We start from the raw sequence: 24,376 nt of genomic DNA on the forward strand, positions 1-24,376 counted from the left end.
TACCATATCATTCATTTATTCCACTTCTGGGTATTTATCCAAAGAACATGAAAACACTAATTCAGAAAGATATACGTACCCCTATGTTCATTGCAGCATTGTCCACAATAGCCAAGATAAGAAAACAACCTAAGTGCCCACTGACAGATGAATGGATAAAGAAGATATGGTGTATATATATATACACAGTATATATACAATGGAATACTACTCAGCCATAAAAGGATGAAGTCTTGCTATTTGTGACAACATGGATGGACACTGAGATTATCATGCTAAGTGAAATAAGTCAGACAGAGAAAGATAAATAACATATAATTTCACTCATGTGGAATCTAAAACAAACAAACAAAACAAAAATAGATGAACAAACCAAACAAAAACAAACATGTAAAACAGAGTAGTGGTTACCAGAAGGGGAAAGGATTAGGGGTGGGAAATGGGTAAAGGGGGTCAACTGTATGGTGACAGATGGAAACTAAACTTTTGGTGGTGAGCACATTGTAATGTATACAGAAGTTGAGATATAATGTACACATGAATCTTACATAATATTATAAACCAATGTTAACTCAATTAAAGAAAGAAAAGAAATTGCCAAGCACTTTGGAACCTGTGAAGAGTTTTCACACATATTGTCAATTAATCCTTATAATTACTTGCTAAGATATTGCAGGCAGGGTAGATATTAATGTTTCTATTTTAAGAAGGTAAGACTTAGAGAGTTTTACTGACGTGGCCAAATTCACACAGCTGGTGGGGCTTGGGTGGGAAGTTAGGTCTTTTGATCATTTAGTTCAGTGCTCTTTCCACCAAAATGAGATAGTGATGGGAAATTTGTGTGGATACAGAGTACCCAAATAGTGTGCCTAGGAAAGAATCTCACAGTCCTGATGCTGAGAACTACTTATCTTTCATTTTCATTTATACCATCCATGATTATTGGGTAAATTTCCCATAGTGTGATAGCAGAAAAATAGATCCAGTTCCTTGTTGAAATATAAGAACAAAAGGTAGGTTCTCTGTCTAGCTGTGACCGGCTGAGGCTGCACAGCAGCATAGGGCCGGTAGCCTTGCCCGGCTACTGCAGCGCAAGGGTGTCAATTGGTCCCGCCCAGAACACTTCAGTTCTGCCCTGCAAAGATATATTAAATAACTGATTGGTGTGCCCCTTTAATACAAGAAAATGGAAATTGAACAGCCAGAGGAAACCTTTCCCAACACCAAAACCAATGGTGAATTAGGTAAACGCCCCGCTGAAGATATGGAAGACGAACAAGCTTTTAAAAGATCTAGAAACAGGGCTTCCCTGGTGGCGCAGTGGTTGAGAGTCCGCCTGCCGATGCAGGGGACACGGGTTCGTGCCCCGGTCCGGGAAGATCCCACGTGCCGCGGAGCGACTGGGCCCGTGAGCCATGGCCGCTGGGCCTGCGCGTCCGGAGCCTGTGCTCCGCAACGGGAGAGGCCACAACAGTGAGAGGCCCGCGTACCGCAAAAACAAACAAACAAACTCCCCCCCCCAAAAAAAAAAAGATCTAGAAACACTGATGTGATGGTTGAATTACGCCTTCTGCTTCAGAGCAAGAATGCTGGGGCAGTGATTGGAAAAGGAGGCAAGAATATTAAGGCTCTCCGTACAGACTACAATGAGTGTTTCAGTTCCAGACAGCAGTGGCCCCGAGTGCATATTGAGTAACAGTGCCAGTACTGAAACAATTGGAGAAATTCTGAAGAAAATCATCCCTATCTTGGAAGAGGGCCTGCAGTTGCCATCACCCACTGCAACCAGCCAGCTCCCACTCGAATCTGATGCTGTGGAATGCTTAAATTACCAACACTATAAAGGAAGCGACTTTGACTGCGAGTTGAGACTGTTGATTCATCAGAGTCTGGCTGGAGGAATTATTGGGGTCAAAGGTGCTAAAATCAAAGAACTTGGAGAGACCACTCAGACAACAATCAAGCTTTTCCAGGAACGTTGTCCTCAATCCACTCTGACAGAGTTGTTCTTATTGGAGGAAAACCTGATAGGGTTGTAGAGTGCATAAAGATCATCCTTGATCTTATATCAGAGTCTCCCATCAAAGGACATGCTCAGCCTTATGATCCCAATGTTTACGATGAAACCTATGATTATGGTGGTTTTACAATGATATTTGATGACCGCCGTGGACGTCCCGTGGGATTTCCCATGCCGGGAAGAGGTGGTTTGGACAGAATGCCCCCTGGTCAGGGTGGGTGTCCCATGCCTCCATCCAGAAGGGATTATGATGATATGAGCCCTCGTCGAGGACCTCCTCCACCTCCTCCTGGACGAGGGGGCCCGGGTGGTGGCAGAGCTCGGAATCTTCCTCTTCCTCCACCACCACCACCTAGAGGAGGAGAACTACTGGCCTATGACAGAAGAGGGAGACCTGGAGACTGTTATGATGGTTTGGTTAGTTTCAGTGCTGATGAAATCTGGGACTCTGCAGTAGATACATGGAGCCAGTCAGAGTGGCAGGTGGCTTATGAACCACAGGGTGGCTCTGGATATGATTATTCCTATGCAGGGGGTCGTGGCTCATACGGTGATCTTGGTGGACCTATTATTACTACACAAGTAACTATTCCCAAAGATCTGGCTGGATCTATTATTGGCAAAGGTGGTCAGCAGATTAAACAAATCCATCATGAGTCAGGAGCTTCGATCAAAATTGATGAGCCTTTAGAAGGGTCCAAAGATCGGATTATTACCATTACAGGAACACAGGCCCAGATACAGAATGCTCAGTATTTGCTGCAGAACAGTGTGAAGCAGTATTCTGGAAAGTTTTTCTAAGTCTAGTGAAGAACTGAAGGGGTCCTGCATCTTTTTTTTTTTTTTTTATCTGCTACTGTTTAAAAAGCCAACATTCCTCTGCTTCATAGGTGTTCTGCATTTGAGGTGTAGTGAAATCTTTGCTGTTCACCAGATGTAATGTTTTAGTTCCTTACAAACAGGCTTGGGGGTTGGGGGAGGGTGTGCAAAAACGAACATTGAAATTTTGAAACAGCAGCAGAGTGAGTGACTTTTTTTTTTTTTTTTGCGGTACGCAGACCCCTCACTGTTGTGGCCGCTCGCGTTGCAGAGCACAGGCTCCGGAGGCGCAGGCTCAGCTGCCATAGCTCACGGGCCTAGCCGCTCCGCGGCATGTGGGATCTTCCCGGACCGGGGCACGCACCCGCGTCCCCTGCATCGGCAGGCGGACTCTCAACCACTGCGCCACCAGGGAAGCTCGGTGGTCATTTTTTTTTAAGATGGTCATTTTTTAAATGACTGAATTTAAATGACTGAATTTTTTAAATGGCTGAATTCCCCCAACCTGCCCCCAAACTAAACACTAAGTTTAATTTTCACTCCTCTTTTGGATATAAATAAATGCATCTCTTCTTGGACTTAGGCAAATATCTTGACACATTCAGTTCTGGTGATTTCTTAAGTGATTTGAAAGTCCATTGCTTGGGAGGAAATTCCACCACACATTCATGCTTCTAATAAGCTGGAGATTTTTCTTTGTTTTTGCAAATGCTTGCCCCTACTTTGCAACGATTTTCTGTTTGTAGTTGTGAAGAACCAAGGTGGGAAGCAATACAACAGATGGAGTAGTTGGTATAAGTATATACCAGAAGCCTAATGGTGGCAAGTTTTATTAATCAGAATAATACTTGGTTATATAAGTGACTGATGCTAAATAAATTCTGATTATTTTTTATTAGATAATTTCTCACTTATAGACTTAAACTGTCAGCTTGGTAGTGTCTATTAGTTAAACTTTGTAAAAATATATATATATATATTCTTGTTTTTCCATTGTATGCAAATTGAAAGAAAAAATGTACCATTTCTCTGTTGTATGTTGGATTATGTAGGAAATGTTTGTGAACAATTCAAAAAAAGATGAGAAAAGTTCCTGTGGATGTTTTGTGTAGTATCTTGGCATTTGTATTGATAGTTAAAAGTTCACTTCCAAATAAAACTCCCATAATGCTAGATTTGATGTGTGCCCAATTTGAACAAGGGTTGATTGACACCTGTAAAATTTGTTAAAACGTTCCTCTTGTAAGGAAATACAAAATCTTAAATTATATATATAAAAAAAAGAACAAAAGGTAAGCTTAAGCCACTGACTGAGCTGAATGGAGGTAGAATGTATTTTAATTTAGAAACTTGGTCTTACCTTTACAGAGTCGGCATGAATATATTGCTCACCTTAAGAACGAGTTGCAAGAGATGAAGGCAAAAACCAACATGGAGAATCGCTATATGAAGAGAGACACTGAGCTGCAGATTTCCCAGACCCAGAAAAAATGTAGCAAAACAGAGGAGCTCTTGCTGGAAGAGATTGAGGTAATCACCGTTAATTAGAAATGAATCAGGTAGCTGGCAGTCAAGCTGTCGCTCCTGATTTGCCTCAGCTGACAAAGGAGGAGAGCGAGGGAGACTTTCCCAATCTTTGCTCTCTCTCTCCAGCAACCCTAACATTTGAGGTTAAAAACAAAAAAGGAATGAGGACTTGCTTTTTTGCAGGCAGAGATTCTGATGGGCTGTAGCTTACATCTCCTGGCTTTTTGTAATGACTTTGAAAATTGGTTGTACTTTCTTCTCTTGGTCACTTTATCCTTACTCTATAAAACCACTTGCCATTTCTCCTGGTAATTATAGGGAGAGGGCAAAACAAGATGTTCAGTAACTGCAGGTTTTTGCTGCTACTTTTCTCACTCAACCAGTATCTTTCATCCCTCCATTAAGAAATACAAAATCTAGAGGGCTGAACTTCATGCAAACCTACATTTACAGAAATGAGAAGTCACAGTGAAAAATGTCAGGAGAAAGAAACAAGGGTAGACCCTCATTAGAGGAGGAAGACTAAATGGCTAAAAGAACAAGTGGTCGGCGAGAAGGAGCAAACATCAGTAGAGCGTATCACCTGTGTGCAGGAGGCGACTCCTTTCTCTGACTCACTTGAAAGCTTACTTCCCAAGTGTGGCTTAAGACTATGACAACAAACTTTTTTCTTGCACTCTGGAATTTCCTTCTGTAGGCCTGAGAAGCTTGTGCCCTTGAAGCATTGTTTCTCTCCTTAAATGGACACCAGTTTCCAGGCCACAGGATTATGGCCCTTTTGCTCTGGGCAGCTGCCTGTGTCTAGCACAGTGCCAGACATGGCTCAGCCATGTTGTGAACACGAATTGAGTTGAAGGGAACGGAATTGCTGCTCTGGAGCAATATCTCGGAATCTTAGGATCCCAGCTGGTAGAGAAGACCTGTACTACTGTCACAGCTACACCCCTGATCTTGAGAACTCACTTCCAGCCCCATTGGGAAGAATTCCTGACATTGCTTTGTTGTTCTCACAGAAACTAAGGCTGAAAACTGAAGAAGAGAACCGGATTCATGCAGAGATTGAAATATTCCTTAGAAAGGAGCAGCAGGTGGGTCCCCAAAACTTTCTTATCCTCTGACATGTTTGTGTCCTGCTTATAAAATACCAAGGACAGCAAAAAAAATTTAAGGAACAAAAAATCAACCATGATTCTACCAGCCTAATAAATGAGCTGTATAGCCCACTTTTCTTTAAAAGTTATCCATCTGGATAAATATTTTATAAAGCTGTAATTTGAGTACAGGTAAAATTTTGTCTTCTACCTTTATCATTTGGCACTATATAAGAAAATTTTCTTGTTCCTATATTGCTTCATAGTCATAATTTAAAACTAAAATTTCCTGATTTCTTAAAATTCTAAAAATAGCATATTCTTAGTTGAGGGAAGATTTTTTAAAAATTGCCAATTGGGGGCTTCCCTGGTGGTGCAGTGGTTAAGAGTCCGCCTGCCAATGCAGGGGACACGGGTTCAAGCCCTGGTCTGGGAAGATCCTACGTGCCATGGAGCAACTAAGCCCATGCGCCACAACTACTGAACCCACATGCCACAACTACTGAAACCCGCACGCCTAGAGCCCATGCTCTGCAACAAGAGAAGCCACTGAAATGAGAAGCCTGTGCACCGCAATGAAGAGTAGCCCCCACTCACCACAACTAGAGAAAGCCTGCATGTAGCAATGAAGACCCAACACAGCCAAAAATAATTAATTTTTAAAAATTTGCCAGTTGGTTTTTTACTCATTTTTCCATTTTATTGCAGTCTCTTCATAAAATAATTTTAAGTGGTTTTATAATGTTCCATTGAATGGTTATTCCATAATTTGTTACTCTTTTGTTTTGGATATTTAGATTATTTCCAAAGTTTCATTATTATAAATAATTCAGTAATGAAAGCTTTGCCCAAATAACTGTTTTATTCATTGCAATTACTTACTAAAAGTAAATCTCAAGCATGAGATTATTAATTCAGAGAGTCTGTTATTTTGTGACTTTTGATAAATAATGCTAGTACTTTCTATCTTACACTGACATCAGCAATTTATGCAAGCACTAATTTCAAGGTATCCTCAATAAAACTAGCTGTTTTCGATTTTTTTTTTTTTTTTTGTACTTGCAGGATCTGGCTTTAATGAATTTGAACACAAGGCACAGTTTTCCAGGTGTATGTAAATATATGTCCATTTTAAAATTGCTTTTTGCTTCTTCCATCTCTAATTCTTTTGGACAGGAATGAGAGAATGTTTAAATTCTTTCTTATTCAAGCAAGAACTTCTTTAGCCTAATAGTCTTTTGTTGCCTCCTAGATCTTGGTGAGTTTTCTGTGGTTAAATGATGCTTTTAATTTCTGTATCAACACAAACTGTCTTTGTTGGTTTCTCCAAAATAGTATTTTCTTCCTCTAGTGTGTCATTACAGTCCCTTTTGGCTTTTGTTTCTTCCTCAGGGAATAAATGTGGGTGCTCCGTGCATCCCCTACATACAAAATGCTGGATCCGGGATTCTAATCCTTGGCATTTAGGACGATCCATTATGGGCTTATAAATGCGCATTTTCACTCCTTCTACAAAGGCACTGGTCTGCTTTATGACAGAGGGCTTAACATTCCTCAATTCTGTCACTCCATCCATCTTTGGGCCTGTCCCACAGGGTACTGCAATGTTTTAGATATTTTTAAAAGTCTACTAATTTAATGAATTGTCTTATTTTGCATTTTTGCTTACTAATAGAATTGACCATTTTTCCATGTATTTATTTACTTATTTCATTTCTTCTTGTCTGAATTATATATGACTGAATGGTTTTAATTAGTATTTCCAATACTAATAACAAACCAAGCTGAATGGAACCTTTCAAAATATCCCTGTTGGATGAATAAGGAAAAAATTTCCAGCTTACTCATGATATACCCTGCCTTTGAGAAACTGGATGAATTTTCAGCAAATAATTCTAAATCTGTGGTTAAAGAAAATAATTTCTAGATGCTATCTCACAGGCCTTTACTGAAAAATACATCAGTAGGCTATTAGAACCTGTACTCCTGTAATTTCAGGATTATGTATCATGTTACCTGTTTCAGATGTTAGAAGTATAGCAGGTATTTGATGACGATCAGATGAGTGGGTGGATAAATGGATGTTGGATGCATGAAGTTAGTGTTCCTCACATCTTCAGCCTAATAACACAAGTGATACACAAATACTTTTTAATGAAAAATTGGAAACAGTACAGAAATACATAGATTTTCAAAAAGCGAAAGCTTTCTTAATCACTTCCTTTTCCAAAGAGTTCTTCCATATTCTTTTCCTTTCATGTACATATTTGTGTATGTACCTAAATACTTGTTTTTAGTATTTATTTTTATTTGTTTTTGACATAAATGGGATCATACTATATATGTTTTTCCAGACTCAGTTTTTTAAAAGAATTTACTTTGTCTTTAATGTTTTCTTTTTTTAAAAAATAGATTTATTTATTTATTTTTGGCTGTGTTGGGTCTTCATTGCTACTCATGGGCTTTCTCTAGTTATGGCGAGCGGGGGGCTACTCTTCGTTGCGGTGCACGGGCTTCTCATTGCGGTGGCTTCTCTTGTTGTGGAGCACAAGCTCTAGGCATGTGGGCTTCAGTAGTTGTGGTACGTGGGCTCAGTAGTTGTGGTTCGCAGGCTCTAGAGATCAGGCTTAGTAGTTGTGGCGCACGGGCTTAGTTGCTCTGTGGCATGTGGGATCTTCCCCGGCCAGGGCTCGAACATGTGTCCCTTGCATTGGCAGGCAGATTTTTTTTTTTTTTTTTTTTGTGGTACGCGGGCCTCTCACTGCCGTGGCCTCTCCCGCCACGGAGCACAGGTTCTGGACACGCAGGCCCAGAGGCCATGGTCCACGGGCCCAGACGCTCCGCAGCATGCGGGATCCTCCCAGACCAGGGCACGAACCCGAGTCCCCTGCATCGGCAGGCGGACCCCCAACCACTGCTCCACCAGGGAAGCCTGGCAGGCAGATTCTTAACCACTGTACCACCAGGGAAGTCCCTGTCTTTAATGTTTTCTAAGGCAGTACAATTGCTATATAACATGCCATGAGGGGGTTATACCAAAATTTAGGTAACCATCCTTCTGTCAGTGGACATGTCTCTAAGTGCATGGTATATGGAAATTCTATTCATTTTTGTAATATTGTTCTAGATTCCTTATGTCCTCTCATATTAGTTTTAATGGTTTTTCAGTTGATTCATTTGGATATTCTAGGTAGAAAATCTTATTGACTATAGATAATAACAATTTTATATTTTCCCTTTCATTATTTATATGTCTATTTCCATTTTGTGGCTTATTGTACAGATAGAGTGGCAAGTGTAATGTTTTGTAGTAGTAGTAATAATAATGTGGCACTGTTTTTCTATTCTTGGTTTTAATGATGTTTCAGTCAGTATTACACATGAATTCATAGTCATGCCAAGTTTCTCATGTGCAAGTTAGGGCTCCTTGGGGAAGAATAAGACCCTGCAACTTAGAATGGGAATACCTGGTTGGACTCAGATTTATGTAATTGACAGTCTTGAACCCCCAAGTCACTGTAAGCCTCTCTTGCCAGTGGAATTAGCCTGCCCTCCTATGTCTGAGATTAGTCTTCCTTTTCCTGAAAACCCTGTGATAATAACTTCGTCTGAGGCAGATGCCTTGAAAAGGGATGCTCATTCTCAAGACCGACTGCAATCACCCCTTTTGTCCCTGGATCCATCACTAGGGTCAAATCTCAGCAGATTTCAGGTTGATAGGTAACTCAGAAGGAAATAGCTTACACTCCAAAAGAGTTACAAGACTTTACTGATATATATTGACGGAAACCCAGGGGATATGTATGGGAATGGATTCTAAGGGTGTTAGACCAAGGAAGGTGGAGCATAGCACTATTACACATGAATTCATAGTCATGCCAAGTTTCTCATGTGCAGGTTAGGGTTCCTTGGTAAAGAATAGGACCCTGCAACTTAGAATGGGAACACCTGGTGGGGATGATGGGCTCATGGAGTGCCAGAGGACATGTGGCAGCACTTAACTACCAAAGCGAAGGTGGACACGACTGCCATGGAGTGCAGCAGAGAGGTACTGGTAATCAGAAAGCCTTTGCCCACAGGGATGTTTGGCAATGACTAATTAATTGTGGTATCTCTAGGAACAAAATTGATGGGCAGCCTGATAAAGCATTACTTGATCTATATAACAGAAAAAGGTCCAAGTCTAGTTGCCAAAAACCTGATTTGAGTCACCACAATGAAGAGTCAAGACCTCTCATCCACTTTACAGACTAAGTAAATTCACAGATCCAGAGCACCTTGATTGAAGGGAGCAGGTCCCCCTGAAGATGAACTCTGCAGCACTGCTGCAAATAATACAAGTGAATCTTCCTCCAAGCCTTACCCAAGGGACATGTGGCTACTTATTAGAGTGACTATGCACTGGAAAAAAGGAAATATCCAGACCTTTTGAGATTACTAAACATTGGCTCTGAATTGATGCTAATTCCTAGGGACTCAAAACAACACTGTGGCCCCTCTTCAAAATGGGGGATTATGGTGGTCAGGTGATAGATGGCGACTTAAGTCTGATTGGCTCTGGGCCCACCTGTTCTGTGGATGCACTCTGTGGTTATTTTCCCCAGTTACTGAACATAGGATTGGAATAGACATACTTGATAACAGACAAAATTTCTACATTGGCTCTCTGATTCATGGAGTGAGGGCCTTTATGGTAGTAAGGGCCTAGTAGAAGTCTCTGGAACTTCCCATCCCTACCAAGATAGTAAATCATAAGCAGTGCTGTACCACTGGTGTAACTGTAGAAATTAGTGCCAACATCAAAGGCTTCAAGGTGGAGGTAGTGACACTTGTCACATCCCCTTTTAACTCAGCTGTTTGGCCTGTGCAGTTGAATGATCTTGAAGAGTGACTGTGGACTAATGTAAATGTAATCAGATGGTGATTCAAATTGCAGCTACCGTTCGAGATGTAGTATCTTTACTGGAGAAAATCTTCAATGGCCACTGGCACTTGGTAGGCAGCTATTAACTTGACTAAGGTCCCTGTCTCCAAACTAGTTTCGAAAAAAACTGCAGAAGCAGTTTGCTTTTACCTGACAGGGCCAACAGTACACCCTTACAGTCTCGCATCAGGGCTATGTCATTTCTCCTTTCTCTGCCATATTATGGTCTGCAGAGATATTGCCTGCTTTGACTTTCCACAAAACATCATATGTTTCACTGCATTATGCAGTGAAACATATGTTCACTACATTATGTTCACTGCATTATGGTGATTGTATCTGATGAACAGAAGAAGCAAGGATTTTAGATGCCTTAGTCAGACGTGAATTAGAAGGTGGGAAGACAAACTCTATTTTTGGTACTAATTCTATATCATTATGGTCCAGTTAGGTGACAGAAGCCACATCAGTAATTTGAGCAGAGAACACTTAACAAAAGAATTATTAACTGGTAATAAGGAATTGGCTACAAAGGAGGGATAAAAGAGAACTCTAGGGCTAAAGGACAGTATGCAAGGAAGGATGTTTGCTTTGTTGCCCTGGGTCAGAGCTGGTTTACAGCTAGTAGGGTAAAGCTGGCAAGCAGGGAACTGTGGACTGTGTTTGGCAAGCAAGAATCCTTCTGCTGTGTCAGCAAAACTTGGTGAACAAGTGCCACTGAATGTCCCACACCCATGCAACAGTGAGCTGTGCCCCTGAAACAAAAGAGGAAGCACACTGGAACCAAGGAGAGAAGCTCTTCTGTCATGTCCCTCTGGCGCCCTCTACTGACAAAGCTTCACATTTTGCAAGCTTGCAAAACAAATGTTTACTGCAAGCACCAAGTTTCACAAAGTGGGTCAGTGAAGGATGATTTGGAGCTGAGAGGATGGTGATTTGATAATTGGCACAAATGGGGATCGTATGACCTTTGCACTGTAGGTTTATGGGAGGTAAACCTTATCAAGTTAATAAAGTTTCCTTTTAGTTATATATTAAGTTTTTTTTCTCTTCTTAATCGGGAATGAGCATTCAGATTTATGAGATGGATTTTTTTAATCCATTGAGATGATATGATCTTTTTCTCTTTTAATATGTTAATAAATTAAAACATATTAATAGATTTGTTGATGTTGAATCATCTTAAGTTTGGGGGATAAATCCTACTTGTTCATAATTTATTATTCTTTTACTAGGCAGTTAGAATTGTAGATTTTTATTTTGTATTTATATATTCTATAAATGAGATCAACCTATAAATTCATTTTTTGGTGCTTCTTTGTTGTATTGTGATCAGTTATGCTAGCTTGGCAGTTTGAATTGGGAAGCTTTTCATCTTTTTATACTCTGAAACCTACAAAATAAAAATAGAACAAAATAGATTACTATTTGTTCCTTGAAACTGGTAAATTCAGTCATAAACAATCTTGCTGGGTATCATTTTAAAGGAGATATTTGGCTCCCTTTTCAATTTTTTTAAATGATTACTGATGTCTTTACTTTAAAAAAAAACCTCTTTTTGAGTCATTTTTCGTAACGTATCTTCCTAGAAAATCCATTTCATTAAAACATTCATTTTAAATTTATTAGTATAAATGTGATCTATAGTCTCTTACAGTTTAAAATTTTCTCTTATTTCTGAAGTTATCTTTTCCATCCTTTACTTTCAAAAATTTGTGTCTTGTCTCCCATTTTCTTGCTGAGCTTTGTCAAAGGTTTGACCATTTTATTGGTCTTCATAAAATCCATCTTTTGGTTTTATTGAGCAAATCTGTTTTTTTCCCTGTCACATTGGTTTTTGCTTTAATTTTGAGTAATTATGTTCATGTATTATTTATAATTATTTAATTATATAATTCCTATAATTATGTATAATTATTTTCTTTGAGCTTATATTGCTAATCTTTGTCTAGTTTCTTAAATACTCAATTCGTTTATTTTCAAATTTTATTATTTTCTTTTTAAACATTTTTTGTTTGCGTTGGGTCTTTGTTGCTGCGCACGGGCTTTCTGTAGTTGCAGTGAGCAGGGCTACTCTTCATTGCGGTGCGTGGGCGTCTCATTGCAGTGGCTTCTCTTGTTGTGGAGCACGGGCTGTCGGTGCATGGGCTTCAGTAGTTGCAGCACGCAGGCTCAGTAGTTGTGGCTTGCGGGCTTAGTTGCTCCACGGCATATGAGACCTTCCTGGACCAGAGATTGAACCCATGTCCTCTGCATTTGGCAGGCAGATTCTTAACCACTGAGCCACCAGGGAAGTCCCTTATTTTCTTGTAAATGTATATAAACCAACACTTTTCTGAGTACAGTCTGAAGTTTTAATAAATAATGCTTACATTGTCATTCCTTTCCAAATAATTTGAAATTTATTTATTTTTCCCCAACATTTTATTATGAGTGTTTCCAAATATACACAAAGTTGAAAGAATTTTACAGTGAATGCCCCAAAGCCCATCTTCTAGTTATGATTCTACCATTCACATTTTATTATTCTTGCTTTATCACGTCTATACATCCTTCCTCCATTAATCCATCTTACCTTTTTTGGGCCTTTAAAAGTAAATTGTAGGCATCATAATTTTTAGTTTACAATTTGTTATTTCCTTTGGTTGTTGTTATTATTATTTTTTTTGTTATTTCCTTTTTAACCCTATTTAATAGGGTTTTTTTTTAACATCTTTATTGGAGTATAATGGCTTTACAATGGTGTGTTACTTTCTGCTTTGTAACAAAGTGAATCAGTTATACATATACATATGTCCCCATATCTCTTCCCTCTTGTATCTCCCTCCTTCCCACCCTCCCTATCCCACCCCTCTAGGTGGTCACTAAGCACCGAGCTGATCTCCCTGTGCTATGCGGCTGCTTCCCACTAGCTATCTATTTTACGTTTGGTAGTGTATATATGTCCATGCCACTCTCTCACTTTGTCACAGCTTACCCTTACCCTGACCCCTCCCCTTATTAATAGGGTGTTTTTTAAATGTCCAAGTAGTTAAGGTTGGAGAGGAAAGAGTGTAGGCTGTCTTTCTATTGCTCACAGCAATGCTTTGACCTTTACACTCTTACTGTCTTCCATTATGGTCTAGGAATGTGAAATATAAGATTTATGCTTATTGGAATTTGTAGAGTTCTTACTTGCTTCATATATGCTCACATTATATGAATATTTCATGGGTATTTTAAAAGAATGTTTTCTCTGTTAGGTACAAAGTTGTGGAATTGTCTATTAGTCTATCTGTCAAATTCTTCATATTGTTATTTATTTTGGTCTACCTGAGCTATTAATTTCAGAGAGCTGTGATAGTCTCCTAAGATGATTGTGGATCTGTCAATTTCTTACATTTCTAATTTTTTGCTTTATATATTCCAAAAATATGTTATTAGAACACAAAAGTTTATAACTGTAATAGCTTCTTAATAAAGCTTGCCTTTTATCAGTTTAAAATATCCTTTTTTGTCTCATTTAATTATTCTTGGCTTGAGTTCTGTTTTGCCAGATATTAATTGCCAAACCTGCTTGCTTTTTGCTTTGATTTTATTAACTGTGGTTTTTATAAATAGCTCATAGTTGGATTAAAAAATCTGAGAGGTATGTTTTTTGATAGGGGAATTTACTCCAGTTAATTTTATTGTGATTTTTCATTTGTTTATACTTAATGTTTCCATATATATATATATATATATATATATATATATATATATGTTTTTGTTTTTGTTTTTTTTTGCGGTACGTGGGCCTCTCACTGTTGTGGCCTCTCCCGTTGCGGAGCACAGGCTCTGGACGCGCAGGCTCAGCGGCCATGGCTCACGGGCCTAGCCGCTCCGCGGCATGGGGGATCCTCCCGGACCGGGGCACGAACCCGTGTCCCCCGCATCGACAGGTGGACTCCCAACCACTGCGCCACCAGGGAAGCCCTGTTTCCATATTATTTTATGTTTCCTGCTTTTCAAGCTTTCTAGTTGTTGCTCTCCTTTTTTTAAGTATTATTTTATTTTATTTATTATTTTTTTGGCTGTGCTGGGTCTTTGTTGTGGCACTTGGGTTCTTCTTGTGTCGTGAGGGCTTCTCTAGTTGTGGTGCATGAGCTACAGAGTACGCGGGCTCAGTAGTTGTGGTGCGCAGGTTTATTTGCCCCACGGCATGTGGGATCTTAGTCCCCCAACCAGGGATCGAACCCGTGTCCCCTACATTGAAAGGCAGATTCTCATCCAATAGTGGAATTGATCGAATTTTTATTTCTTGATTTCCAGCTTTCTAGTGCAAACTTCAATTATTTGCATACCACTTTCCTGGTTTTGTAATATCTGCATACCACCTGTATTACTACTATTTTCTAGTTAGTTATTCACCTAAACAACTATATCAATTTATTTTCAGTTAAGATAATATTATTGCTATAAAAGGAAAGCCAGTATCATTTGCTGTAAATAGAAATTAATGTAAATAGAAGTGCAAGAAATATCAGATGATGTTATTACATTTCAGCCAGCTCCTCTTGCCTGCCTGGAGCCTGTTTCCTTTTTTGATTAAAAGAAAACGAAAGTGTTAAGATTTAGAAAGATGTTAAAGACATGATTGCAGCAAACGGACAGGCTCTAAGTTAATCAGAATCATGGATTGTGATTGATTTTTTTAAAATATCATGTTTACGTACCATATAAAGGCTCCTCTTGATGTCTCATTCTTGAGGTACATGCTTCAGGAGTTTGTCATACATTCTTTTCTTGCAGTGGTAACCCTTAAACATTTAGCTTTGTTCTTTCTATTAAATGTAATCAATATCTCTATCTACTTGCCTTTATTAAGGCAAAGATTTTACTTACCTCTTCTCTTCCTCTCCTACATCCCATGTTGAAATCATTCATTATATACTTCTATTTTACAGATGATAGAACTGAGGCTTTGGAGAGTTGAGTAAACTTGTTTGAGTGCCAAGGTTGGGAGTTGAGCCTAGGCAATCTGCCTTCAGAGCCTGTGCTCTTTCCACTAGACTATACTGCCTAATTTGGGATTTAGTTCCAGATTATGATTTGTTACTAAAAATTTATGACATATAGCTTAAATATACATTTTACTATTTCTTATTCATATCTCTTTCATTTTATTTTGCTAAAATATATCCTTGAGGGACTTCCCTGGTGGTGCAGTGGATAAGCCTGCTTGCTCCCAATGCAGGGGGCCCAGGTTTGATCCCTGGTCAGGGAACTAGATCCCACATGCATGCTACAACTAAGAGTTCACATGCCACAACTAAGGAGCTGGTGAGCTGCAACTAAGCAGGTGGCGAACCTCAACTAAAGAGCCCACAAGCCACAACTAAGACCCGGAGCAACCAAATAAATTATTTAAATAAATATATTTAAAAAATAAAGTATATCCTTGAGTAACTCTTTCAGAAAGACAAGGTATATTTCTTTCTTCACCTCACATTTGAATGTGAGGCTGGCTAGGAATAGAATCTTAGATTCACTTTTATTGTCTTTTAGAATTTTGAAAACATTGTACACTTCTCAACTATTATTTAGTCTTGGCAATCAAAGAGATGACTGATGCCATTCCTATCCTTCAGAATTTCTACCTACCCTTTATTCCTTTCCTCTTCACTGCAACTTCTCTTATCCAGACACGTGGTAGGCCCTTTTCCCCCGTTTTATTTATTTATTTATTTTATTTTAAAAAATATTTAAATATTTATTTATTTTGCGGCATGCGGGATCTTTAGTTGTGGCATGTGGACTTCTTAGTTGCAGCATGTGCTCTTAGTTGCAGCATGCAAACTCTTAGTTGCAGCATGCATGCAGGATCTAGTTCCTTGGCCAGGTATCAAACCCAGGCCCCCTGCATTAGGAGTGTAGAGTCTTACCCACTGGACCACCAGGGAAGTCCCCCCACCTGTTTTAAAATTGATAATAGCACACACAAAGTACACAAATATTAAGTATATAGTTTGATGAATATGGCTAAGCACCCCTGTAACCACCATCCAGAGAGAGACATAGAGCACATTTACAGCATCCCAGAAGTCTCCCTCCTGCCCCATTCCCAATCAATAAACTAACCCTCCCCCCAAAAGTAACCATTATTCTGACTTCTATCACTATAGAAAAGTTGTGCTTGTTCTTCTACCTTATATAAACGACTTCATACAGTATATACTGTTTTGTGTCTGGTAGAGCCATATTTTAATGTTTTTTTCCAAGTAGAGACTTGAGGAGAAGCTGGAGTTCTGGATGGAGAAATTTGATAAGGACACAGAAATGAAACAGAATGAACTAAATGCTCTCAAAGCTGCTAAGGCCAGTGACTTAGCACACCTTCAAGAACTTGCAAAGACGGTAAGGAAGCAGAGACTTAATACTGTAAGGCAGAGAGCACTGAGGAGTGGGTGGTAGCTAAGCAACAGTACCTGGGGGATACTCTTTTTGGTCACAACGTGGTATGTCTGTAAACCACTAGGATTCTTTCTTGATGATGATGATGACGTCCTCATTGATGGGGACAATAATAGCAGCAGCCGACACTTTATATTGCTTAATCTGTCCCGGGCACTTTTCTAGTATTTTACATGTATAACTTATTTAACCCTCCCCAAACTCCTTGAGCTAGATACTGTTTTTATTTCTACTTTATGACCTCTGAAGATAATTTATAAATGATGATTTATAAAAAGCTTCTGATTGTGGTTTCATCATTGAACAAATGTAGAACTTCTCAAATTTCTCTTTTGAAAGATGGGTGCTATTTGTAGGTATACATTCTATTAGTTTTTTTTAATTAATTGTTTTGATGTCATTAGCCACACATCAAGTTAGTATTTCTTTTTTTTTTAAAGAAGAGGGCAATTTTTTAAATTAATTAATTAATTAATTGTTTGTTGCATTGGTCTTCGTTGCTGCGTGTGGGCTTTCTCTAGTTGCGGCGAGCAGGGTCCACTCTTCATTGTGGTGCGTGGGTTTCTTATTGCGGTGGCTTCTCTTGTTGCACAGCACGGGCTCTAGGCGCGCGGTCTTCAGTAGTTGTGGCGTGCAGACTTCAGTAGTTGTGGCTCATGGGCTGTAGAGCGCAGGCTCAGTAGTTGTGGTGCACGGGCTTAGTTGCTCCGCAGCATGTGGGATCTTCCCCGACCAGGGCTCGAACCTGTGTCCCCTGCATTGGCAGGTGGATTCTTAACAATTGTGCCACCAGGGAAGTCCTGGTATGGTTCATTTTAAAGTTTTATATTAAAAATGCAGGGCTGGGGAGTTCCCTGGTGGTCTAGTGGTTAAAATTCCAGGCTTTCACTGCCATGGCTGGGGTTCAATCCCTGGTTGGGAAACAGAGATCCCACAAGTCATGTGGTGCAGACAAAAAAAAGAACACAAAACACCTGGGCTGGCTGGGCCACAGCTTAGTGAGCAAGTCCTGTAACATATGATTGATGTCTACTTTTGCAGATAAGGGAATATGAACAAGTCATCATTGAAGATCGTATAGAAAAGGAGAAGACCCGGAAGAAGATAGAACGGGATCACTTGGAATTAGAGAGCAGCATAAAGGTAGAAAACTGGCACCTTAGTAATTGGCATCTTGGGGCTTTTTCAATTCTGTAGCTGGCCAAACACTGAGGAATGCAGAGCATCTCTCGTTTATTCTCACACGTGGAACAGGAAATCTGTGAGGAAGCATGGCCTAAAAATTGGGCTTTGCCAACACATGGCCCGTGGTGCAGGGAGACAGTTAAGAGAAAAGGACATGCCCCCAATTTTTAATCCAGGAAGGAAGAGGTGGTTAGCAGTGGAAGCAAAACCTATAACTTGCGCCCAGAGGTCAAACTTATGAATACTAGTTCTAACCAAAACATCTCCTAAAGGAATTCTTTTTAATATACTACTACTTCTTAAAATCCTATTTATAAGTCAGTCCAGGCTATCTGCTAGGTTCAGATCAAGAGCTGTTTTCAAAAAAGGTGAAGGTGATTAAGTAGCAGTTCAGAAAAAAAGAGAGAGAGTTTTATATGAACTTGTGTATATTAGTGATGATGAAACTGGCAAGTCAGATTCTGGGAAATATTTTCAAGCAAGAATAACATCAGCTGGACTAAAACTGTAGTTTTGACAATTGCTCTTCTCTCTGAAAGAGGAGTATCTGCTGAGACCCTACAGCGTGCAAGCTGTGGTTTGGGATGTATATTAGGGGGTGTATTAAGACAGTAAACTTTGAAGTACATTCGGGACCAGGTATTTAAACCCAAACTTGAGCTTTCCATTAGGAGTCAGATGTATAGTTAGCAAGTATTTATTGAGCTTCTCTGGTGTTTTCTATTTGTCAGGATTCCTCGATTTAGAGCAAAACGGTAAGAGGTAGCTGAAGACCATTTTTGTTTTCTTTTTATTAGTGGATTTGCTCCCAGTCTTTGAAGCTTAATCTGATTTGAAAGTAGACCAGACTGTATTTAGAACAGTTGTGTCTAATGACTAAGATATGCAAGGGAGCTAACTAAATCCTTTTTGAAGGGGAGTTTTGATCCTTTCATCAATCATTAGAGATTGAAATGCACCAGGAAACCTACTGAAATCACTAGATTATCTGCACATTTTTGACTGAGTGCTTGCTTTTGCCTGTGGTCCAGGTAACTAGCATTGCTTTTGGATCAAATGGTTGTTAGATTTGGGGAACTTGGAAGTTCATAAAGAGCAGCAGTATAAGGGACTCAGGTTTCTAAGTGTAAAGGAAAGATAGGCCTAATCAGATCCCTTTTCTTTAGTTTTACTCCTTGAAAACTTCAGAGTCCAGGGCTTAAGCTCTGAGTCCTGCACAACAGGCAAGCACTGCTCAAGGATAGCATGCTTGGCCACTTCTGTGTCTCAGAGACCATCTTCACAGAAGTTAGTTTATGAAGAAACAATCCCCTTATGTAGAAAGAATGCAGCTTGTCAGGCATACTACAAATTGTACCCCCTTCCCTGTCCTCTTCCAGCTCCAGGCCTGGTGGCGAGGCACTGTGGTGCGGAAGGAAATTGGTGGTTTCAAAATGCCCAAGAAGGGCAAAGATGATGGCAAGGATTCAAAAGGTAAAGGTAAAGGCAAAGACAAGGACAAGCGGAGAGGCAAGAAGTGACCAAGTTATCTTCTGTGTTTTCTGCTGGTGTTTTGGAGGTCGGAAGGAGGACCTGAAGGGAGTAAGAAACATCTTTTACCATCACAGATAACTCATCTACAGGTTGTTTCTTATTTGGACATTCTCAGGTGAGGCCTAGTTATACTAGGTCACCTTGACGGTTATACTAGTTTTCAAACCCCGAATTAGGATTATACTGTGGATTCAGAGCTTCTTCATAACTTGAAAAAAAAATTCCTGGGAAGAAATATTTCTAGAAGTCTTGTGAAGATTCCTCTCACTCTTTCTCACCAGAAAAAAAGTGCATAATCCTAGTTATAGTGATAGATTAAAACTTCAGTAGTTCCTGTAATGTCTCTGATTCTGACTTTATTCAACTTGCCTATAGTGAAAAATGGCACTTAGGAGCAAAGAGTGTCATAAATGACACTTTTTTTGGCATCTCATTTATTTTTTTATACAGCATGTTCTTATTACTTATCTATTATATATATATTAGTGTATACATGTCAATCCCAACCTCCCAATTCATCACACCACCACCCCCTGCCACTCTCTCCCCTTGGTGTCCATACGTTTGTGCTCTACATCTGTTTCTCTATTTCTGCCCTGCAAACCGGTTCATCTGTACCATTTTTCTAGGTTCCACATATATGCGTTAATATACAATATTTGTTTTTCTCTTTCTGACTTCACTCTGTATGACAGTCTCTAGGTCCATCCACGTCTCCAAAAATGACCCAATTTCATTTCTTTTTATGTCTGAATAATATTCCATTGTATATATGTACCACATCTTCTTTATCCATTTGTCTGTCGATGGGCATTTAGGTTGCTTCCATGTCCTGGCTATTGAAAGTAGTGCTGCAGTGAACACTGGGGTGCATGTGTCTTTTTGAATTATGGTTTTCTCTGGGTATATGCCCAGTAGTGGGATTGCTGGGTCATATGGTAATTCTATTTTTAGTTTTTTAAGGAACCTCCATAGTGGCTGTATCAATTTACATTCCCACCAACAGTGCAAGAGTGTTCCCTTTTCTCCACACCCTCTCCAGCATTTGTTGTCTGTAGATTTTCTGATGATGCCCATTCTAACCGGTGTGAGGTGATACCTCACTGTAGTTTTGATTTGCATTTCTCTAATAATTAGTGATGTTGGGCAGCTTTTCATGTGTTTGTTGGCAATCTGTGTACCTTCTTTGGAGAAATGTCTATTTAGGTCTTCTGCCCATTTTTTGATTTTTTTTTTGTGGTACGCGGGCCTCTCACTGTCATGGCCTCTCCCGTTGCGGAGCAGAGGCTCCAGACGTGCAGGCTCAGTGGCCATGGCTCACGGGCCCAGCCGCTCCTCGGCATGTGGGATCTTCCCAGACAGGGGCACGAACCCGTGTCCCCTGCATTGGCAGGCAGACTCTCAACCACTGAGCCACCAGGGAAGCCCCTGTTTTTTTAATACTGAGCTGCACGAGCTGTTTATACATTTTGGAGATTAATCCTTTGTCCGTTGATTCGTTTTGCAAATATTTTCTCCCATTCTGAGGGTTATCTTTTCTTCTTGTTTATAGTTTCCTTTGCTGTGCAAAAGCTTTTAAGTTTCATTAGGTCCCATTTGTTTATTTGTTTTTATTTCCATTACAGGAGGTGGGTCAAAAAAGATCTTGCTGTGATTTATGTCAAAGAGTGTTCTTCCTATGTTTTCCTCTAAGAGTTTTGTAGTGTCCGGTCTTACATTTAGGTCTTTAATCCATTTTGAGTTTATTTTTGTGTATGGTGTTAGGGAGTGTTCTAACTTCATTCTTTTACATGTAGCTGTCCAGTTTTCCCATCACCATTTATTGAAGAGGCTGTTTTCTCTCCACTGTATATCCTTGCCTCCTTTGTCATAGATTAGGTAACCATAGGTGTGTGGGTTTATCTCTGGGCTTTCTATCCTGTTCCATTGATCTATATTTCTGTTTTTGTGCCAGTACCATATGGTCTTAATTACTGTAACTTTGTAGTATAGCCCAAAGTCAGGGAGTCTGATTCCTCCAGCTCCGTTTTTTCCCCTCAAGATTGCTTTAGCTATTCGGGGTTTTTTGTGTCTCCATACAAATTTTAAGATTTTTTGTTCTAGTTCTGTAAAAAATGCCATTGGTAATTTGATAGGGAATCCACTGAATCTGTAGATTGCTTTGAGTAGTATAGTCATTTTCACAATATTGATTCTCCCAATCCGAGAACATGGTATATCTCTCCACCTGTTTGTGTCATCTTTGATTTCTTTCATCAGTGTATAGTTTTCTGAGTACAGGTCTTTTACCTCCTTTGTAGGTTTATTCCTAGATATTTTATTCTTTTTGTTGCAATGGTGAATGGGATTGTTCCCTTACTTTCTCTTTCTGATCTTTCGTTGTTAGTGTATAGGAATGCAAGAGATTTCTGTGCATTAATTTTGTATCCTGCAACTTTACCAAATTCATTGATTAGCTCTAGTAGTTTTCTAGTGGCATCTTTAGGATTCTCTATGTATGGTATCATGTCATCTGCAGTGACAGTGTTACTTCTTCTTTTCCGACTTGGATTCCTTTTATTTCTTTTTCTTCTCTGATTGCTGTGGCTAAAACTTCCAAAAACTATGTTGAATAATAGTGGTGAGAGTGGACAACCTTGTCTTGTTCCTGATCTTAGTGGAAATGGTTTCAGTTTTTCACCATTGAGAATGATGTTTGCTGTGGGTTTGTCATATATGGCCTTTATTATGTTCAGGTAGGTTCCCTCTATGCCCACTTTTTGGATAGTTATCATAAATGGGTGTTGAATTTTGTCAAAAGCTTTTTCTGCATCTGTTGAGATGATCATATGGTTTTTATTCTTCAATATGTTAATATGGTGTATCACATTGATTGATTTGTGTATATTGAAGAATCCTTGCATCACTGGGATAAATCCCAGTTGGCCATGGTGTATGATCCTTTTAATGTGTTGCTGGACTCTGTTTGCTAGTATTTATTGAGGATTTTTGCATCTATACTCCTCAGTGATATTGGTCTATAATTTTCTCTTTTTGTAGTAGCTTTGTCTGGTTTTGGTATCAGGGTGATGGTAGCTTCATAGAATGAGTTTGGGAGTGTTCCTTCCTTTGCAATTTTTTGGAAGATGGGTGTTAGCTCTTTTCTAAATCTTTGATAGAATTCACCTGTGAAACCATCTGGTCCTGGACTTCTGTTTGTTGGAGGATTTTTAATCAGAGTTTAAACTTCATTACTTGTGATTGGTCTGTTCATATTTTCTATTTCTTCCTGGTTCAGTCTTGGAAGGTTATACCGTTCTAAGCATTTGTCCATTTCTTCCAGGTTGTCTATTTTATTGGCATAGAGTTGCTTGTAGTAGTCTCTTATGATGCTTTGTATTTCTGCGGTGTCCGTTGTAACTTCTCCTTTTTCATTTCTAATTTTTATTGAGTCCTCTCCCTCTTTTTCTTGATGAGTCTGGCTAAAGCTTTATCAATTTTGTTTATCTTCTCAAAGAACCAGCTTTTAGTTTCATTGATCTTTGCTATTGTTTTGTTTCTATTTCATTTGTTTCTGCTCTGATGTTTATGATTTCTTTCCCTCTACTTACTTTGGGTTTTGTTTGTCCTTCTTTCTCTAGTTCCTTTAGGTGTAAGGTTAGATTGAGATTTTTCTTGTTTATTGAGGTAGGATTGTATTACTATAAACGTACCTCTTATAACTGCTTTTGCTGCATCCCATAGGTTTTGGATTGTGTTTTTGTTGTCATCTGTCTCTAGGTATTTTTTGATTTCCTCTGATTTCTTCAGTGATCTCTTGGTTATTTAGTAACGTATTGTTTAGCCTCCATGTGTTTGTGTTTTTATTGTTTTTTCCCTGCAATTGATTTCTAATCTCATAGCGTTGTGGTCGGAAAAGATGCTTGATATGATTTGTTTTCTTAAATTTACCGAGGCTTGATTTGTGACACAAGGTGTGATCTATCCTGGAGAATGTTCCGTGTGCACTTGAGAAGAAAGTGTAATCTGCTGTTTTTGGATGGAATGTCCTGTAAATATCAATTAAATTTCTCGTCTATTGTGTCTTTAACAGCTTGTGTTTCCTTATTAATTTTCTGTGTGGATGATCTGTCCATTGGTGTAAGTGAAGTGTTAATGTCCCCCACTATTATTGTGTTACTGTTGATTTCCTCTTTTATAGCTGTTAGCAGTTGCCTTATGTATTGAGGTGCTCCTATGTTGGGTGCATATATATTTGTAATTGTTGTATCTTCTTCTTACATTGATCCCTTGATCATTATATAGTGTCCCTCCTTGTCTCTTGTAACATTCTTTATTTTAAAGTCTATTTTATCTGATACGAGTATTGCTACTCCAGCTTTCTTTTGATTTCCATTTGCATGGAATATCTTTTTCCATCCCCTCGCTTTCAGTGTGTATGTGTCCCTTGGCCTGAAGTGGGTCTCTTGTAGACAGCATATATATGGGTCTTGTTTCTGTATCCATTCAGTGAGCCTGTGTCTTTTGGTTGGAGCATTTAATCCATTCATGTGTAAGGTAATTATCGATATTTATGTTTCTATTACCATTTTCTTCATTGTTATGGGTTTGGTTTTGGTAGGACATTTTCTTCTCTTGTGTTTCCCAATTAGAGAAGTTCCTTTATCATTTGTTGTAGAGCTGGGTTGGTGGTGCCGAATTCTCTTAGATTTTGCTTGTATGTAAAGCTTTTGCTTTCTCCATCAAATCTGAATGAGATCCTTGCCAGGTAGAGTGATCTTGGTTGTAGGTTCTTCCCTTTCATCACTTTATCATGCCACTCCCTTCTGCCTTGTAGTTTCTGCTGAGACATCACCTGTTAACCTT

At 39.3% G+C, this 24,376-nt stretch overlaps 2 protein-coding genes across 3 annotated transcripts in view; both read left to right on the top strand.

The window, feature by feature from the left end:
• Window positions 1–20,035, top strand: part of DRC9 (dynein regulatory complex subunit 9) — a 42,162-nt gene extending 22,127 nt beyond the window's left edge. The window contains exons 7-12 of one of the 2 annotated variants that reach the window (XM_027107192.1): window positions 4,208–4,369; window positions 5,380–5,454; window positions 6,523–6,567; window positions 16,625–16,756; window positions 17,855–17,956; window positions 19,378–20,035. In XM_027107192.1, the coding sequence (XP_026962993.1) occupies window positions 4,208–4,369; window positions 5,380–5,454; window positions 6,523–6,567; window positions 16,625–16,756; window positions 17,855–17,956; window positions 19,378–19,518 (657 nt within the window). In that variant the 3' untranslated portion in view covers window positions 19,519–20,035. The remainder of the gene's footprint in view (window positions 1–4,207; window positions 4,370–5,379; window positions 5,455–6,522; window positions 6,568–16,624; window positions 16,757–17,854; window positions 17,957–19,377) is intronic. The other variant, XM_027107199.1, reaches the window with a different exon arrangement.
• On the top strand, window positions 1,124–3,020 carry LOC113620831 (heterogeneous nuclear ribonucleoprotein K-like). Its single transcript, XM_027107182.1, is given in 4 exon segments — window positions 1,124–1,290; window positions 1,534–1,647; window positions 1,649–1,994; window positions 1,997–3,020. Coding segments are annotated over 4 exon segments (1,389 nt in total). The 5' UTR covers window positions 1,124–1,186; the 3' UTR covers window positions 2,822–3,020.
• Window positions 20,036–24,376: the final 4,341 nt, after the last annotated feature.

The sequence above is a fragment of the Aethalodelphis obliquidens genome, unplaced genomic scaffold (genome assembly GCF_003676395.1).
Source record: "Aethalodelphis obliquidens isolate GAN/ISIS:26980383/991018 unplaced genomic scaffold, ASM367639v1 scaffold1, whole genome shotgun sequence".
NCBI classification, from domain to species: Eukaryota; Metazoa; Chordata; class Mammalia; order Artiodactyla; family Delphinidae; genus Aethalodelphis; species Aethalodelphis obliquidens.